At 36.8% G+C, this 18,622-nt stretch overlaps 2 protein-coding genes across 2 annotated transcripts; both read left to right on the top strand.

Moving 5' to 3' along the window:
• Positions 1 to 219: 219 nt before the first annotated feature.
• Positions 220 to 6,564, top strand: LOC129456994 (transferrin receptor protein 1-like). Its single transcript, XM_055228290.1, has 17 exons — positions 220 to 277; positions 393 to 630; positions 950 to 1,133; positions 1,208 to 1,424; positions 1,501 to 1,623; positions 1,709 to 1,807; positions 1,901 to 2,040; positions 2,110 to 2,261; positions 2,331 to 2,447; positions 2,560 to 2,645; positions 2,726 to 2,789; positions 3,434 to 3,501; positions 3,575 to 3,639; positions 3,733 to 3,826; positions 3,917 to 4,138; positions 4,217 to 4,375; positions 4,768 to 6,564. Exons 1-17 carry the CDS (start codon positions 245 to 247, stop codon positions 5,008 to 5,010), a joined length of 2,304 nt encoding a protein of 767 aa, XP_055084265.1. The 5' UTR covers positions 220 to 244; the 3' UTR covers positions 5,011 to 6,564.
• Positions 6,565 to 6,933: 369 nt separating this feature from the next.
• On the top strand, positions 6,934 to 18,599 carry LOC117384691 (transferrin receptor protein 1-like). Its single transcript, XM_055228291.1, has 17 exons — positions 6,934 to 7,033; positions 13,002 to 13,228; positions 13,548 to 13,731; positions 13,805 to 14,021; positions 14,098 to 14,220; positions 14,306 to 14,404; positions 14,489 to 14,628; positions 14,698 to 14,849; positions 14,919 to 15,035; positions 15,148 to 15,233; positions 15,314 to 15,377; positions 15,949 to 16,016; positions 16,090 to 16,154; positions 16,243 to 16,336; positions 16,427 to 16,648; positions 16,727 to 16,885; positions 17,278 to 18,599. Exons 2-17 carry the CDS (start codon positions 13,039 to 13,041, stop codon positions 17,518 to 17,520), a joined length of 2,223 nt encoding a protein of 740 aa, XP_055084266.1. The 5' UTR covers positions 6,934 to 7,033; positions 13,002 to 13,038; the 3' UTR covers positions 17,521 to 18,599.
• The last annotated feature ends 23 nt before the right edge of the window (positions 18,600 to 18,622 follow it).

Below are 18,622 nucleotides of genomic sequence, written 5' to 3'. Positions count from 1 at the left end.
TAAGTGGAAAGTTTTCTTGAATTTCTTCAGCCTTGAGTGCACCTGCAGAGTTCATGCTGGACACCTGTCTGAAGCCGCAGTAGAGGAAAACCATGTGTTTGCATAAGAGGTGGGATTTGTTCTCAAAACAACTTGTTCCCAGAAGTCAAACTGTACAAGAATAAGAGCCAGGAACCGGGTAACCTTTCTCCACTGGAAAATGATCTTGATGCTTCGTTGTTTTTTTTTCTTAGGTTAAAAGAAAATGGATCAGGCAAGGTCAACAATTTCTAAAATAGTAAGTATATTTGCAAGAAAGTGTCAAGCTTTATAGTTGTATTTTAAAAGTAATTACTTTTACCATCCTAATAATATTCACAAACATCTCATTACAAATAAATACTTCTTGACAGTTTAATGGAGAGCCTCACTCCTACACACGCTTCAACCTGACCCAGAACATGGAGGGCGATAACAGTCAGGTGGAGATGAAGCTATCCTCTGACATGGACGAGGAGGTGGGGGGCAACGGCACAGCAGACCACCTCAACCACAACTCCAGAAGCAAACCCTATGTGACCCAGAGGAATGGACGCACGCCCAGGAACCTCTGCTTCATGGCTGTTGCTACTCTCCTCATCTTTATCATCGGTAAGGCTCATTTAGCCAACCTCTAATCATAAAGGTCTTTTTTGTTGTTTTATTTGAAGTAATATGCTTTTTGCTCAAAACCTTAGTTGGCATATAATTTGCATATAGAAAACTCACTAGAAGCCCCTGGAATGGCCTTTGTTCAAAAGTTAAACATTTGCATAACACTTAAAACAACATTGTCTAAAATGTTGTACAGAGAATGCAATCCAGCACTGGCATTATTTTTAAAGCTAAAACTGTCAGATTAGGACAATATAAACCCTTTGTGCTTTGTGGTAACTTCTTTTTAAAATGTATCATCTCTCTTTGGTGGCAGGGTATCTAATTGGGTTCTTGGTTCATCGGAAGAAGGACATGGCCCCTGCCTGCCCTCACACCTTTATCCCAAAACCAGGCCCTGTTGTTATAGAACGAGGAGCTGCTCCAGTCATGGAATGGGATAGTGTCAAAAAGCTATATGCTGAAAAGCTCAAGATGTCAAATTTTGATGCAACCTTCAGGTAACTTATGGAACAAATTTAAATGTATTAAAATGAGTAACAAAAAAAATGTCATTTTCTAATTTTATTAACAGAACCTTTGCCAGTGACAGCCATCGGGCAGGTTCTCCAGGTGATGATGAACTTGGTAACAAAGTTATCAGAAAATTCAAAGAATACGGCATGGACACCTGGACCGATGAGCATTTTGTCAAAGTCCAGGAGCTTTCAGGAGCAAACAAAGTAACTTTCAATGGTGAAAAAGTAGATTTGTATGGATTCCTTTCCTACAGTGCTCCTGGGACAGCAACGGTAACCCACACACTAAGTAATCAATAGTAAATGATTAGTACTTGTATGAACTGATTAGCTGATATCTTTTGATTAGGGTGCTGTCTTGTATGCCCATTACGGGAGAGAAACTGACTTCAGCGCCCTCCGTGACAAAAACATCCCCATGAATGGCCGGGTCATGCTAGTCAGAGCTGGTTTGAATAGTTTTGCTGAAAAGGTTTGTGGTTATAGTCTATTATCTGGGTTATTGTATCCTCTTAAATATCATCTTCAAATGTCTTATGTTTTGTTTTTGCCCACAGGTAGCCAACGCTGCCAAAGCGAATGCTTCTGCAGTTCTGATCTATGCAGACCAGTCTGATTACAATTCGCTGGGTTCCTCCACAGAAATTTTTGGCCATGTCAGTATTTTTCCACATTGTACTTTTTTTTTTTTTTTTTTTTACATGTATTTCATTTAGAACCAGCAAAATGTTCACCTTATTCTCCTCCAGGTCCACTTGGGCTCTGGTGATCCCTACACTCCAGGCTTCCCCTCCTTTAATCACACTCAGTTCCCACCCATTGAATCATCTGGACTGCCCAGAATTCTGGCACAGACTATTTCTTCTGAACTGGCTATGAAAATTTTAAGGTATGCTAAATTCTACCAATAGTAATAATAGACGTATACTGTGAAATGATATATTTTCTTTTGTCAAAGGCAACTAGGGGGTCCGGAAATGCCAAGACATTGGGGGACCATTGCCAAGCTGGGAGGGGAGACTGATATGATCACAGTGCAAGTCAACAATCTGTTAACTGAGAAAAAAATCACAAATGTTTTTGGAGTGATCAAAGGCTTTGTTGATGCAGGTACTATTTTTAAATAGTTTAAAAGATTTAAATATGCATTGAAGTGTTTCTAACTTAGTCATTTTTCAGATCGCTATGTTGTAATTGGTGCCCAACGAGATGCCTGGGGTCCAGGTTTTGCCAAATCAACTGTTGGCACCAGTGTTCTTCTTGAAATGGCTCGCTCAATCTCGGAAATGAAAAACAGTAAGTCTCCAAAGCCACTAAGAACTAAAAATGCATTTTTTTCCTGGCAGTGCCTCTGTCTGTCCATCCTTCTTTGGTGTTTTAAGCTGTGGTTAATGCTATTCACCCACAGGTGGATTTAAGCCCAGAAGAAGTATAGTTTTTGCCAGTTGGAGTGCTGGGGAATATGGGAGCGTTGGTGCTACAGAGTGGCTAGAGGTCTTAAAGTTCTTCACATCGATATGAGTAATTTGTGTTTGTTTGATTCAGTAAAGTGACTTTCTTGCTCCCTTCTGCAGGGCTATCTGTCCTCTCTCAGTATGAAAGCCTTCACATATGTGGACCTCAATGGAGTTGTTACAGGTTTGTACTGAATTGTTCTTTAATCACCACTGACCATTTTATTGCAATGCACCTCAAAAAAATAAATAAATAACAACATTAATTAAAAAAACACTTTATTTATCCCCAATCCTTCAAATCTTCATATGCCATAAACCTCCTCATTATACAGTCTTATGGCAGTCAGTAAGAAGGGATTCTTGTGACGTTCTTTCCTGCAGCTCACTGATCTCAGATGTCCACTGTTTGTTCCTATAAAGATTAACAATAATAATAATAATAATAATAATAATACATTTTATTTGAAAGCCCCTTCCAGGACACTCAAGGACACTGTGCAAGACAAAGTTAAAAACACATATTTACAGATAAAACAGAGATACAAAACTGGATGAAGGTGAGAGTGACTGATTATATGGTGAAGGATTGTGTGAACAGGTGGGTTTTGAGTCTGGATTTGAAAAGTGGAAGAGAGTCAATGTTGTGGAGGTCAGGAGGAAGAGAGTTCCAGAGCTGGGGAGGAGAGCAGCTGAAGGTTCTGCCCCCCATGGTGATAAGACGGGCAGAGGGGACAGAGAGCTGGAGAGAGGAAGAGGAGTGGAGGGAGCGAGAGGGAATTGAGATGTGATGTTTAACATAAACATTGTGAATCATTTTGTTTCCAGGTCAAAATGGACTCAAGATTTCCGCTAGTCCCTTGCTGCACACGTTGATCCTGGATGCCCTGAAAGAGGTAATTGTGCCGCTTCACTCCAGTTAATGAATGTTTGCTATAAAACAGTAAACCAAAACAGTCCATGTTGCAGGTGAAAAGGCCAACAAGAGACGCAACATCCCTTTTAGCTCAGTATGGGGGCAATTTTGACTCTTTGTAAGTGTGACCTGTCCACCGATCCTCACCCTGCATATTTTTGAAGATATTATTGAGTTTTTATTTGTATTTATTTATTTTATTTTATTTTAGATTGGAACCCATGAATATGGACAGCGCTGCATATCCTTTCCTTGCCTTTTCAGGAATCCCAGCTATGTCATTTAGATTCACCTCAGAACATTTGGTAATGCAGTTATCATTATATTGATCTTTTAGCATATTTATATTGGTATTTTAGTCTTGGTCCATAACATTTTTTGCACTTTCCTTTTAGAGCTATCCATATTTCGGCACAATGTTGGACAGTCCGCAAAAACTCCAGTCTACAACCTCCAACCAGGTGGCCCAGTTTGCTGAAGTAGCTGCTCGCTTCGCAGGTCATATTGCTTTGAGGCTGGTTCATGATCACCTCCTACAGCTCGACCTTCAGAAATACACCAGGATTATCCGCTCCAAGGTTTTCCAAATCAATGGGAAAGTGGCTGAGGTTCAAAGGGTAAGAATTACTGAATTGATTACATTTACACATACTGATATAAACATGAAAAAAACTCACGTTTGTGTGTGTTGGCAGCTGCGGCCCCAGGTTCTTCCCAAAGGGCTCACTATGCAGTGGCTCATGTCTGCATCTGGCTCCTACAGCCGAGCCTCAGCAAACTTGGCAACCGACATCCAGAACAGTGACCTGGAGGATGTGGAAATGTGCCGCATAATCAATGACCGCATCATGGCTGTAAGATAATCTCTGCTTTATTGAACCACTTACAACACATGTGCAGCCAATATCACATAGGATGCAAACTATTTTATAGCTGTTATTTATGGACAAAGGTGGGTGATGTTAACAAAAATGAATATATTTTTTGGATTCTATTGATAATGTTAATGAGATCAATGATAATATTTTGCAATCCTTCATAAATGTATAAAACATGCCTGGAAATGTCTTGGTTTAAATATCGTACAAAAAGTGAACAGACTTTAATTTAACTGTGCTGTAATATCATTATACCTTTTCTTAGTTTCAGTTGTTGGGATCTTCAAAACTGCAATTTCAGTTTGATCTTTATTGCCCACCTCTTATTTATGAACAAACTATTCATGGTGGTCTTTTTGTGTTTACAGGTGGAGAGAAACATGCTGTCACCCTACGTGTCTCCCAGAGAAAACCCTTTCCGCCACATTCTGTTGGGCTCAGGTCCTCAGACACTGGGTGCGCTCATAGACCATCTAGAAGCCATCAGAATTGACCGTCCTGAGGCTGACGCAGATGTTTTTCGCAATCAGTTTGCCCTGGCCACCTGGACCATTCAGGGCTGTGCAAACTCAATAGCAGGAGACATCTGGGCTTTGGATAACGAAATTTAAATGCCTATACATAATTTGGTCTTCATTTTCAAACAGGTGTCAATTTCACACAAAAAACTTCACTGGAAGCATATTTAATTAATTTATTAATTACCGATGCTGTCACCTGGGTATAGTTTGCAGATGTCCATATAACTCTTTAAAAATGTAATCAGTTACTTGATGACTGACAGCCTCAATGTTGTGAGGCAATCCATTTTCATTTGCTTTATAAATTAGAAGTGACACACTAAATACTTGAATACCCTTTGCCTGCTCCTATTCAGTTACAAGTTTAAACATTAACATTAGCGTACAGTATAAAGACTGCACCAGGTCAGATCAAGACTAGAGAAGGGGCTCATTTTATCTATGCACGTTTACGACAAATACAAAAAGAACAAATTCCTCTGCTGCTGTAGCCTCACGTTCAAACAATGGTGGGTTGAAATGGCAGCTTTAACTTTATACTATACCATAAAGTTACTCCTCTTCTTTGATGATTTTTAGTACATTTTTATAATCCATCTGTTGAATACCATTGACTTTCAAAATGGTACTGAAACTAAATGAAACTATTTATATTTTGTTATTTATTTATCAGTGGCAGGGTTCACTATAAATATTTTTATTGACTTTTATAAAAATATATACATATATAGTAATTATCGGGAGCAGTGCCTTCCATAATTATGACAGTTATACTGTCGAAACAACAAAAGCAGCATCTGCTAATCCTGAGTGTTCATGACCAGCCTCTGTAATGTTATCGTCCGGTTGGTCTCAGTGCATCACTGCCTCATGAACACTTCACTGACTGCATTATCGGGAGCAGCGTCTCCCATAATGATCAAAGAAGGTAGTTTTTGCCTACCAGTGTGTTTGTATATCGGAGGCAGTGCCCTCCATATTTCACTGTAGGGGTGGATTTTTTTTTTTTTTATTATCGGGAACAGTGTTTCTCATAATTTGTATATAATGATTGTACTTGATGCTTATGTCTACTGTAGAGACCACAGACCCCTCGTTCTCAATGCTGCATGTAATAGACAAGGTTACAAAAAGCTCTTGTTCAAGCTTGTCTTGTTCAGTTATAGGTTTCTGAGGTTGTCACTCACATGTTGTGTTTTTTTTTTTTGATTTATTATTAATATAAGTCATACTTGTTACCTGTTTAGCGCTCATGTGGTCACAGGGATGTGGTCTTCTGTTATCTTGAAAATCTGCCTTTTTTTTTTTTTTTTTTCATTTATTTTGAGTGCAAGTTCTTTCTTACTTTGTACTGGTGCCTTGGTCTTTAACACAGACATTGATGTTGTTATGCTCTTATCCTTTCATTTATTAAACTAGTTATTGACTAAAACTTGGATACGCTTAACTGAGAAGATCCAATCAAACTAAAATACAAAATTGGCCATTGATGTTACAATGTTAATGAATATACACAGCTGTTAATAAAATGGGTCAATTGTGTGCATTCTGCAGTATGAAAAATAATATTGATTAATTGTATTTGATGCCACACTATACACACGTTTGTTTTGTTCTACAGCAATAAATTACATAACACCCAAACAGGTTTTTATTTTAACAGACTTAAGTCAAATCGTAGATTGTAAGTTGTCAGTATCTATAGTGCAGTATCTATGTGGCCGCTAGATGGCGGCAGTGTTTCACTTAGTGTTAGTTAACTCATCCAAAACAATTAAAACAATATGGTTAAAATTACACAGTACAATACTTGAAAAGTTAAATATTGGTAAAAGTTGCACCACTAACGTCACACTATAAAGAAACTACAGTGGAACTTGGAGCGAAATTGATTACACATGCTTGTATTTTTCTTGAACCTTGTCTATATTTTCTAATTGAATGACATCTCTAACTTCCCATACACGATCTTTGTACAAGTACCTCCCAGACAGACGCCAGAGGAGACGCTCCAGTCAGACCAGCCCACGGTCACTGCTGTAGAGTTTTACTTGTAGTACATTTTTAATTATTTAAAGGAGGAGGTGACTACAAATAGCAAAGAGACTGGCAAGTATGGACTACTCTTTTCTTTATATATATATATATATATATATATATATATATATATATATATATATATATAGTACAATACCCATCAGGGCACATACAGAGGATTACATTCAATATAACTCTCTCTGAAAAATGGAGAAGTGTCAAACACTGCATAAACAGAACTCTGAACTAGCACAAGCTGACATGGGGGGAAAACAAAAAATCATGTAGAATAGGGCCTTTAAGGACATTTTCATGTTATCATACTTTTTTTTTTTTACTTTTTTTATTGGAGACCATTTTCAATGACTTAAAATACTCAACAAAATAATTCAAGAAGCAGCAAAGGCAGGTTTGGTGTCTTTCTACTTACACGAATGAAATAATCATATGAATGAAAAATTATAAGATTCATAATGTCAGATATTTTGCAGTCTGGACTGTCCATGAAACAAATTACATCTCTCAAAAAAAGGCCCAGTCGAAATTTTCAAACCTATCCAGCTGTATACATTGACCCAAAATACATTAGAAATCTGGAAATTCCATATCAAACTTGAATCATATATGTACAGAATGTCCCACAGGATAATTACCTGATATAATCTTAAAATGCGTTTCTTTCATTTTGGGTGCAGGGGAATATGACAAATAGAAAGTAGAAGTTTTGCAAGTCATGTCTTGTGTTGGTATTAAAGTTACAAAATATTTTCTGCTTAAATACCTGGGTAACCCATTTGTTGTGGCACTTTTTATCCTGTATATGAATTTGTTTAATAGTTAAAGTGGGCAAGCTTGTTGTAATATGTGTACAATCAAAGGTACTTTGGATAAGTCTAAGTAGAGGAGTGGGAATAGCTGTCCAAATTTTAGCATAACCATAAATTGAAACTTTTATCTTATATTTTTCTAAAAATGTGTCATATGTTAAGAGAGATCCATCTCAAATCATAAACAAAACAAACCCCACTTTCATACCAGTCTGATTTGAACAAAGAGTTTTTGTTGTCTTGATAGCACAGCTTTATGAGACAAATTGTGGGCAAAGAGCAATTTCCCCAACTGTAGAGCTTGAAATGCTGACGATTTCGATATCGAATTGATATTTTGGACACATCAACTGTGGATTGTCCCAGTGCCAGGGATAACATTTGCCAACTGCTGGTAAGAGTTGAACAGAGAAAATGAAATGTAACTTTCTTTAGCCGATGCAAGCTTCAGCAAACTTATGCTGCCAGGGGAAGATTGATTGCTGTTGAGATTGAGTTTCAAAATCAGTTTTCTCCATGGATAAGGCACTCAAGATTACTTTTCAGAATGATGTGTAGATGCTCAGGTTTGGCAACAGAAAGGCTGGACAGAAACCAGCCTCATTCTCAAAATCTTTTTCTCCTTTGTCAAGTATGAAACAACTCCAAGGTCTCATTTCTAGATGAATTCCACGCTTATGTGGCTTTGTTTACTGTTGTGCAAAAATACTGTATCATATCAAATACTGTATGTACAGAATGACAAAGCTTTGATGTGATGTTATAGCCTCATGGCATCATACGCTAATAGAACTGAATGAGAATGACAACATTATTTTTGGTCTTTATATATAAATTCACAATTTAATTTAGAATAAAGAGGTAATGGGATTTATTTAATATCCATATATATATATATATATATATATATATATATATATATATATATATATATATATATATATATATATATATATATATATATATATATATATATATATATATATATATATATATATATATATATAAAAATAATATAAAAGGACATTTATCAAAGAACTATGGCAAGTTATGCAATATTGATCCAAAGCTGATAGCTGATATCAAAATGCATTGAACCCTACAATAAAGAATTATACCTTGACTATCATTATCTTTACTCCACTCTAGCCCAGCTTGATTTCATCTAAAAATTAAAGACATGCAGAAAACTAGATAAACAATGTATTTCTTTTTTGCAGAAATTTTGAGAAATTACTACTCAGTTAAGAGTAACTGTCAACAAAACATGTGATTTATAATTTGGAGGTAATCTAATTAGAAAGACAAAACATTAACTGAATTTGAAGAGTAACTATAATGGTAAAATAGTGAGTGGCAGTGGCTTAGTGCACACTGTTGTTTTTAGACAAGACACTGCACCCACTTGGTCTTTGTAAGTCTTCGTCCAAAAAAGTTAATGCATTGATATTAATATTAAAATATTCCAGTATTAGTGTGCTTGAAAACTACTCCAAGACACAAATATTACTACTTTATTATTAATACAATTTTATTAAAAGTTTCTCTATGTCCTAAATATAAGGATTAATATTGTTAAATAAATACTACCCACCTCTGAAGACAGTAGTGTTATTGTTAAATGCTTCAAATATGTGTCCCTCATCCTCAAAATGAAAAAAACAAACAAAAAACAAATAGCTTATATGGGCATTTATATCTATTTATATTGTGCGTCAAAATGGAAAGGCTGACCTCCAGTGACCCCGCTGAAGTTATGATAGAATTAATTAATGAGAACTTATTTGAAATTTGTATTCAGGAGCAGTGTTAAGGTGTAATTGGCTGCAAAATAGAATCTGTGGAAGGCCAAAGGAGTTTTTTATTTCAAGCCCGTTGCAGTGTCCCGACAGTCACATAAGAACACATCCTGCTAATAACCCCACATTCAAATCAAGACTGTGTTGGTGTATTGTTCAAAAGTGGAAAAAATATAATAGCGATTCTTTAAGACAATAGTTCAAGCCACGAAGGCAAATAATGTAACTCTCAGCCAAAATAAAATAGCAGCTCTTTGTAACTCAGTAAAAGAGAATAGAAGTGTGGACTTGTGGAATACCAGAATGACTAAAATAATCCTAATATTTGGATAGCTTTCTTTGATTAAACATAGTTATTTATGTAATATTTGTATTTGTATATATTTATAATAATTGAAAGCTATACATTTTAGGGGAGCAATCTACAGGGTAATCTCTAAAGTAGGGCCGCACAATTAATCGATATCGAGTCACAAATTATTTAGATAATAGAATGTAAATGGTAAATGGTCATATTTTATATAGCACTTTTCCACCTTTAAGCCACTCAAAACACTTAACATCAAGGAACCACTCGCCCATTCACTCACACATACACGCAGTACACAGACAAACACAGTTTTCAAATTAATTTAAATATGATTAAGTTAGATGACTTTATATTCTTCAGGATTGTGAAAATTGAGTGACAGGGATATATGAGTCCTATATGACACAGAATTGACAAATCACAATTTAATCAGTGATTTAAAGTTTTCTCAGCAGCGTTTAGTCTGGGTGTAATGTTACTATTTTCTCTTTCAGAAATGTTTTTGGATATTGTCAGCCCAAGAAATTTCACTTCCTCCTTAACAGGGATGTTTTCAGTTTTTAGATCACAGTTATGAACAGCCAAAATTTCATTTTTTTTAAAAGATTTAATATCAAACCAGATGTCTTGGAAAAAACGTTATCTTCCTAAACAGAAAAGGATGCTTTAATGAGTGGAAAGCCTTAAAGAAATGGGGAAACAAATTAAGGCTCTCATCTGGAACAACATACTTGTAGTCTAAAATGTCTAATATTAACAGTGGGCTGATGAATATGTCGTCCTTTTATGAAAGCTGATTGTGTCTGATCAGTTACTTGGCTTATTCCAGCCTTTAGTCTGTTTGCATACAAGTGAGCAGTTCCTTTGTAATCACATGACAGGAGTGTAATTGGCCTCCAGTTTTTAAGAAGTAGCTTGTCTTCATTTTGTTTTGTTAATAGTGAAATTATTTCTCACTTCATAGAGGGAGTTCATATCTGTTTGTCAATGCACTCTTTAAATGCTTCTCATAGCACATTGTAAATGTTCCAGAAAAAAAATAAAATTCTATAGTGATCTCATCAGGGCCTGGCGATTTTCCATCAGCCACCTGATTACAGCAGTGTACAGCAGTAGTTTCTGAGTCACATGAATGTTTAAAGTCTGAATTATTTACAGGAGTTTTACCTTTTAAATAATTAAAATTTAATAAAATTTTGTATACAGTTTTTTTTTTTTGTTTTTTTTTTTGGCAAATTCTATAATATGCTTCTTCATGGCATTCGGCTCATCAGTTAAACTAATATTAATCTCTAGTTTATTTATAAATTTTTTCCCCTTGTCTATTTTTTTTTCAGATTAGAGAAATAGGTGGAATTTTTCTCCACATCTTCAATCCATTTAGCTCTAGAGTGAACAAAAGCATCTTTTGGTTTGTCTGCATACAGATTATCTCATTTAGTTTGCATTTGGCTTAGTTCGAGTGAATATTCATCACTTAGATGTGGTAGGCTGCTCACCTGATTTATTTTAGAAATAATTTGAGCCTGTTGCAGTTTTCTCATCCTAGCTATCGATTTTCCCTCCTCAATTCTAATCTTTTTAACATTAAATTTAGTAGTTTACTCGTAGGAGACAATTTGGACATTTCCTTTACGTTGACAATAAGTGCCTTGATTCTGTTAGAAAAGTGTGTGTTTTTAGGGGCCTACTATTGAATTTGCAGTGAAATACTCTTGGTTCTTGAATTGTGTTGTCAGATGACAAGACAAGATTACTAGTAACCAGGCAAAATTGATTCTGGAGCATTGCAAACGTTCTGAATTATTGCTCCTGAATTTTGTTTGGATTAAAAGTTCTCTAAGTATCAATAAGGCCGAGAGGGTTAGCAAAGTCTGTAACTACAAATTTGGAGCTTAACTCCTCCAACTTGTTTCCATGGAAATACTGTTCCTTTGGCTATAATGTTCCAAAGTATGGTATACTACATATTTATCTCTATGGAGAATGTATTGGGATGGACACACAGTGAATAAAACCAGAAAATAAAACTCCACAGGAAATAAGAGCAGATAAAAAGAGGAAATGGCTCATCACAAAAACTTGGACTGTGTGTTTTTTATTACAGTAAAGGGTTAGGCTGGTTAGGGTTAGGCTTTGTTTAAAATCTTATTACATTTTCAAACAGTTCAAACAGTTAAGCAGACTAGTAGTAAATGGCTCCTATTTTCTCCTTATTTATAGGCCTGCTATGATAAAACTCTGTAGGACACCCAGCTCATTCTTTAATGCCAAAACAGTGTGGTCATCCCAGTCTTGTCTGATTCACTAGTGGAGAGATCAAGTAAAACACAACCATATTTGCACTGTAAAGTGTTTGTTAATTTTTAAGGGAATTGCAGGTTTTCTTCAAAATTTCCCCCCACACTCCTTTTTGTCCCATATTGACAGTGTTAATATTAACTATATTGTAAATTACAGACACATTCTCAAGTGGGTGTTTTTTTAATTTTTTTTATTTATAAAATTCACTCTTTTCAGGCCAAAAAATATAACTGCAGTAATGTACAATTGTAATAATAGAAACAGGATTTTGAGCAGAGCAGAAGGCAGCTAGACTGTCACCTTTTTCACTATGCCCCAGTTTGCAGCCCTGTTTCTATTTCTATGGATCTTGCAGGTGACATGCGACCACCAGAAAGTTACATACTGTACCTTTAATTACTGGTGGTTTTTATTGCTCAAAATGCATGCATTCTCACTGTGAGTGGGATGACTCTCCACAGATGTAACTTCAGCTGGCCTAGGTGTGGCACCTGCTCGTTGTCCACATGGAGATGAAGTTAAATGCCATAATGTGAACATATCTAGACTAAACCAATAGTATCTCCAAGGAAACAAGTAATTGTCAGTCTCTTCACCAGAAAAGTTACATAATGCGTCTTTAAACCTATGAAGTCACACCATTAATGAGTATAATCTATTAATGTTACTCAAACTTGAAGACCATTAGAGCTGTTAATAGGTTGTATGTGGCTGCTTGCATGTTTCTCCAATAAGCCCTCTCTTCACAGCAAAGGTTAAAAATACTGACTGGTTTGTTTGTATCTCCTTTCTTCTTTTAAAAAGTAATTATATTTACACACGCTTCAACCTGACCCAGAACATGGCGGACAATAACAGTCAGATGGAGATGATGCTATCCTCTGACATGGACGAGGAGGTGGGGGGCAACGGCACAGCAGACCACCTCAACCACAACTCCAGAAGCAAACCCTACGTGACCCAGAGGAATGGACGCACGCCCAGGAACCTCTGCTTCATGGCTGTTGCTACTCTCCTCATCTTTATCATCGGTAAGGCTCACTTAGCCAACCTCTAATCATAAAGGTCTTTTTTGTTGTTTTATTTGAAATAATATCCTTTTTGCTCAAAACCTTAGTTGGCATATAATTTGCATATAGAAAAATCACTAGAGGCCCCTGGAATGGCCTTTGTTCAAAAGTTAAACATTTGCATAACACTTAAAACAACATTGTCTAAAATGTTGTACAGAGAATGCAATCCAGCACTGGCATTATTTTTAAAGCTAAAACTGTCAGATTAGGACAATATAAACCCTTTGTGCTTTGTGGTAACTTCTTTTTAAAATGTATCATCTCTCTTTGGTGGCAGGGTATCTAATTGGGTTCTTGGTTCATCGGAAGAAGGACATGGCCCCTGCCTGCCCTCACACCTTTATCCCAAAACCAGGCCCTGTTGTTATAGAACGAGGAGCTGCTCCAGTCATGGAATGGGATAGTGTCAAAAAGCTATATGCTGAAAAGCTCAAGATGTCAAATTTTGATGCAACCTTCAGGTAACTTATGGAACAAATTTAAATGTATTAAAATGAGTAACAAAAAAATGTCATTTTCTAATTTTATTAACAGAACCTTTGCCAGTGACAGCCATCGGGCAGGTTCTCCAGGTGATGATGAACTTGGTAACAAAGTTATCAGAAAATTCAAAGAATACGGCATGGACACCTGGACCGATGAGCATTTTGTCAAAGTCCAGGAGCTTTCAGGAGCAAACAAAGTAACTTTCAATGGTGAAAAAGTAGATTTGAATGGATTCCTTTCCTACAGTGCTCCTGGGACAGCAACGGTAACCCACACACTAAGTAATCAATAGTAAATGATTAGTACTTGTATGAACTGATAAGCTGATATCTTTTGATTAGGGTGCTGTCTTGTACGCCCATTACGGGAGAGAAACTGACTTCAGCGCCCTCCGTGACAAAAACATCCCCATGAATGGCCGGGTCATGCTAGTCAGAGCTGGTTTGAATAGTTTTGCTGAAAAGGTTTGTGGTTATAGTCTATTATCTGGGTTATTGTATCCTCTTAAATATCATCTTCAAATGTCTTATGTTTTGTTTTTGCCCACAGGTAGCCAACGCTGCCAAAGTGAATGCTTCTGCAGTTCTGATCTATGCAGACCAGTCTGATTACAATTCGCTGGGTTCCTCCACAGAAATTTTTGGCCATGTCAGTATTTTTCCACATTGTACATTTTTTTTTTACATGTATTTCATTTAGAACCAGCAAAATGTTCACCTTATTCTCCTCCAGGTCCACTTGGGCTCTGGTGATCCCTACACTCCAGGCTTCCCCTCCTTTAATCACACTCAGTTCCCACCCATTGAATCATCTGGACTGCCCAGAATTCTGGCACAGACTATTTCTTCTGAACTGGCTATGAAAATTTTAAGGTATGCTAAATTCTACCAATAGTAATAATAGACGTATACTGTGAAATGATATATTTTCTTTTGTCAAAGGCAACTAGGGGGTCCGGAAATGCCAAGACATTGGGGGACCATTGCCAAGCTGGGAGGGGAGACTGATATGATCACAGTGCAAGTCAACAATCTGTTAACTGAGAAAAAAATCACAAATGTTTTTGGAGTGATCAAAGGCTTTGTTGATGCAGGTACTATTTTTAAATAGTTTAAAAGATTTAAATATGCATTGAAGTGTTTCTAACTTAGTCATTTTTCAGATCGCTATGTTGTAATTGGTGCCCAACGAGATGCCTGGGGTCCAGGTTTTGCCAAATCAACTGTTGGCACCAGTGTTCTTCTTGAAATGGCTCGCTCAATCTCGGAAATGAAAAACAGTAAGTCTCCAAAGCCACTAAGAACTAAAAATGCATTTTTTTCCTGGCAGTGCCTCTGTCTGTCCATCCTTCTTTGGTGTTTTAAGCTGTGGTTAATGCTATTCACCCACAGGTGGATTTAAGCCCAGAAGAAGTATAGTTTTTGCCAGTTGGAGTGCTGGGGAATATGGGAGCGTTGGTGCTACAGAGTGGCTAGAGGTCTTAAAGTTCTTCACATCGATATGAGTAATTTGTGTTTGTTTGATTCAGTAAAGTGACTTTCTTGCTCCCTTCTGCAGGGCTATCTGTCCTCTCTCAGTATGAAAGCCTTCACATATGTGGACCTCAATGGAGTTGTTACAGGTTTGTACTGAATTGTTCTTTAATCACCACTGACCATTTTATTGCAATGCACCTCAAAAAAATAAATAAATAAAAAAAATAATTAAAAAAAACACTTTATTTATCCCCAATCCTTCAAATCTTCATATGCCATAAACCTCCTCATTATAGAGTCTTATGGCAGTCAGTAAGAAGGGATTCTTGTGACGTTCTTTCCTGCAGCTCACTGATCTCAGATGTCCACTGTCTGTTCTCTGTTGCTCAAAAGCTGAATTCAGGGGATGGCCCATGTTGTTTAGCACAGCATCCATTCTGTTGAATGTCTGTTGCTCCACTACCTCAACCAGAGTCTCTACTACTTCCTATATTTGAAACAGCCCACTGTATTTTTGCTAGTCTCCTAAGATCTCTTTTTCTGAGACTGCCTCCCCAAGAGACTGCAGCATAAAAAACAGAGTTAGCTATTACCACCTGATAAAACATATGCAGCGGTTTATTGTTTATATTAAAAGACCTTATCTTAGAAAATATAGTCGACTTTGGCCTTTCCTATAAAGATTAACATAAACATCGTGAATCATTTTGTTTCCAGGTCAAAATGGACTCAAGATTTCCGCTAGTCCCTTGCTGCACACGTTGATCCTGGATGCCCTGAAAGAGGTAATTGTGCCGCTTCACTCCAGTTAATGAATGTTTGCTATAAAACAGTAAACCAAAACAGTCCATGTTGCAGGTGAAAAGGCCAACAAGAGACGCAACATCCCTTTTAGCTCAGTATGGGGGCAATTTTGACTCTTTGTAAGTGTGACCTGTCCACCGATCCTCACCCTGCATATTTTTGAAGATGTTATTGAGTTTTTATTTGTATTTATTTATTTTATTTTAGATTGGAACCCATGAATATGGACAGTGCTGCATATCCTTTCCTTGCCTTTTCAGGAATCCCAGCTATGTCATTTAGATTCACCTCAGAACATTTGGTAATGCAGTTATCATTATATTGATCTTTTAGCATATTTATACTGGTATTTTAGTCTTGGTCCATAACATTTTTTGCACTTTCCTTTTAGAGCTATCCATATTTCGGCACAATGTTGGACAGTCCGCAAAAACTCCAGTCTACAACCTCCAACCAGGTGGCCCAGTTTGCTGAAGTAGCTGCTCGCTTCGCAGGTCATATTGCTTTGAGGCTGGTTCATGATCACCTCCTACAGCTCGACCTTCAGAAATACACCAGGATTATCCGCTCCAAGGTTTTCCAAATCAATGGGAAAGTGGCTGAGGTTCAAAGGGTAAGAATTACTGAATTGATTACATTTACACATACTGATATAGACATGAAAAAAACTCCCGTTTGTGTGTGTTGGCAGCTGCGGCCCCAGGTTCTTCCCAAAGGGTTCACTATGCGGTGGCTTATATATGTGACTGGCTCCTACAGCCGAGCCTCAGCAAAACTGGAAACTGACATCCAGAACAGTGACCTGGAGGATGTGGAAATGTGCCGCATAATCAACGACCGCATCATGGCTGTAAGATAATCTCTGCTTTATTGAACCACTTACAACACATGTGCAGCCAATATCACATAGGATGCAAACTATTTTATAGCTGTTATTTATGGACAAAGGTGGGTGATGTTAACAAAAATGAATATATTTTTTGGATTCTATTGATAATGTTAATGAGATCAATGATAATATTTTGCAATCCTTCATAAATGTATAAAACATGCCTGGAAATGTCTTGGTTTAAATATCGTACAAAAAGTGAACAGACTTTAATTTAACTGTGCTGTAATATCATTATACCTTTTCTTAGTTTCAGTTGTTGGGATCTTCAAAACTGCAATTTCAGTTTGATCTTTATTGCCCACCTCTTATTTATGAACAAACTATTCATGGTGGTCTTTTTGTGTTTACAGGTGGAGAGAAACATGCTGTCCCCCCATGTGTCTCCCAGAGAAAACCCTTTCCGCCACATTCTGTTGGGCTCAGGTCCTCAGACACTGGGTGCGCTCATAGACTATCTAGAAGCCATCAGAATTGACCGTCCTGAGGCTGACGCAGATGTTTTTCGCAATCAGTTTGCCCTGGCCACCTGGACCATTCAGGGCTGTGCAAACTCAATAGCAGGAGACATCTGGGCTTTGGATAACGAAATTTAAATGCCTATTATTTGGCCTTTATTTTCAAACAGGTGGCAATTTAACACAAAAAAGCATGGTTAATTAATTAATCTGAGGACCTCAGGGACCGGCCACCTGCTGATGGCCAGAGTCAGGACTAAACATGGGGAGTCAGTGAATTCACTTTTATGCAGCTAAAACCTGGAACAGTCTTCTGTAAGACAGGACTCTACTTTAACAGTGTTTACATCCAGGCTCAAATAGTTCTGTTTAGCTGTGCATATGACAGAAAGGCTTCTTTTTTGCACTCTTCTCTTTCAATGTTATTTTGTGACTATTTGTGTTTTGTGTGATTTTAATATCTTTCTTATTCTGTAAAGCACTTTGAATTACTTTGTGTACAAACTGTGCTATACAAATAAACTTGCCTTGTCTTAATCACAGATGCTGTCATCTGGATATAGTTTGCAGATGTCCATATAACTCTTAAAAAATTCAAACATCAGTTACTCGATGACCAACAGCTTCTGTGTTGTGAGGCAATCCATTTAAAAAAATTAGAGGTACACTAAATACTTCAATATCCTTTTCCTACTCCTGTTCGGTTACAAGTTTAAACATTGACATTAGCGTACAGTATAAAGACAGACTGCACCAGCTCAGATCACTAAGACTAGAGAAGGGGATCATTTTATCAATGCATTTTTACTACAAAAACAAAAAGAACAGATTTCTCTGCTGCTGTACCCTCACGTTTAAACAATGGTGGGTTAAAATGGCAGCTTTAACTTTATATTATACTAAGTTCTTTCTTACTTTGTACTGGTGCCTTGGTCTTTAACACAGAAATTTTTTTGTTATGCTTTTATCCTTTCATTTTTAAAATTAGTTATTGACTAAAACTTGGATACACTTAACTGAGAAGATCCAATGAAACTAAAATACAAAATTGGACATTGGTGTTACAGTTTTAGAGAATATACACAGCTTTTAATAAAATAGGTCAACTGTGCGCATTCTGCAGTATGAAAAATAATATTCATTGTAACATCATTGTATTTGATGTCACTCTGCACACACGTTTGTTTTGTTCTGCAGCAATAAATTACATAACACCCAAACTGATTTTTATTTATTTTAA

This window comes from Periophthalmus magnuspinnatus, chromosome 17 (genome assembly GCF_009829125.3).
Source record: "Periophthalmus magnuspinnatus isolate fPerMag1 chromosome 17, fPerMag1.2.pri, whole genome shotgun sequence".
Taxonomy (NCBI): Eukaryota; Metazoa; Chordata; class Actinopteri; order Gobiiformes; family Gobiidae; genus Periophthalmus; species Periophthalmus magnuspinnatus.
Note: the sequence above shows the minus strand (reverse complement) of the source record. Positions and strands in the feature narration are given on the sequence as shown.

Bases quoted from the DNA above. Each gene is read 5' to 3' on its own strand.
- LOC129456994 (XM_055228290.1), top strand. From the start codon at position 245: ATGGATCAGGCAAGGTCAACAATTTCTAAAATA. The intron at 278-392 runs GTAAGTATATTT...ACTTCTTGACAG, and splicing joins GGTCAACAATTTCTAAAATA to TTTAATGGAGAGCCTCACTC. The intron at 1,134-1,207 runs GTAACTTATGGA...TTTTATTAACAG, and splicing joins AATTTTGATGCAACCTTCAG to AACCTTTGCCAGTGACAGCC.
- LOC117384691 (XM_055228291.1), top strand. From the start codon at position 13,039: ATGGCGGACAATAACAGTCAGATGGAGATGATGCTATCCTCTGACATG. The intron at 14,629-14,697 runs GTATGCTAAATT...CTTTTGTCAAAG, and splicing joins CTGGCTATGAAAATTTTAAG to GCAACTAGGGGGTCCGGAAA. The intron at 15,378-15,948 runs GTTTGTACTGAA...TTTTGTTTCCAG, and splicing joins CCTCAATGGAGTTGTTACAG to GTCAAAATGGACTCAAGATT.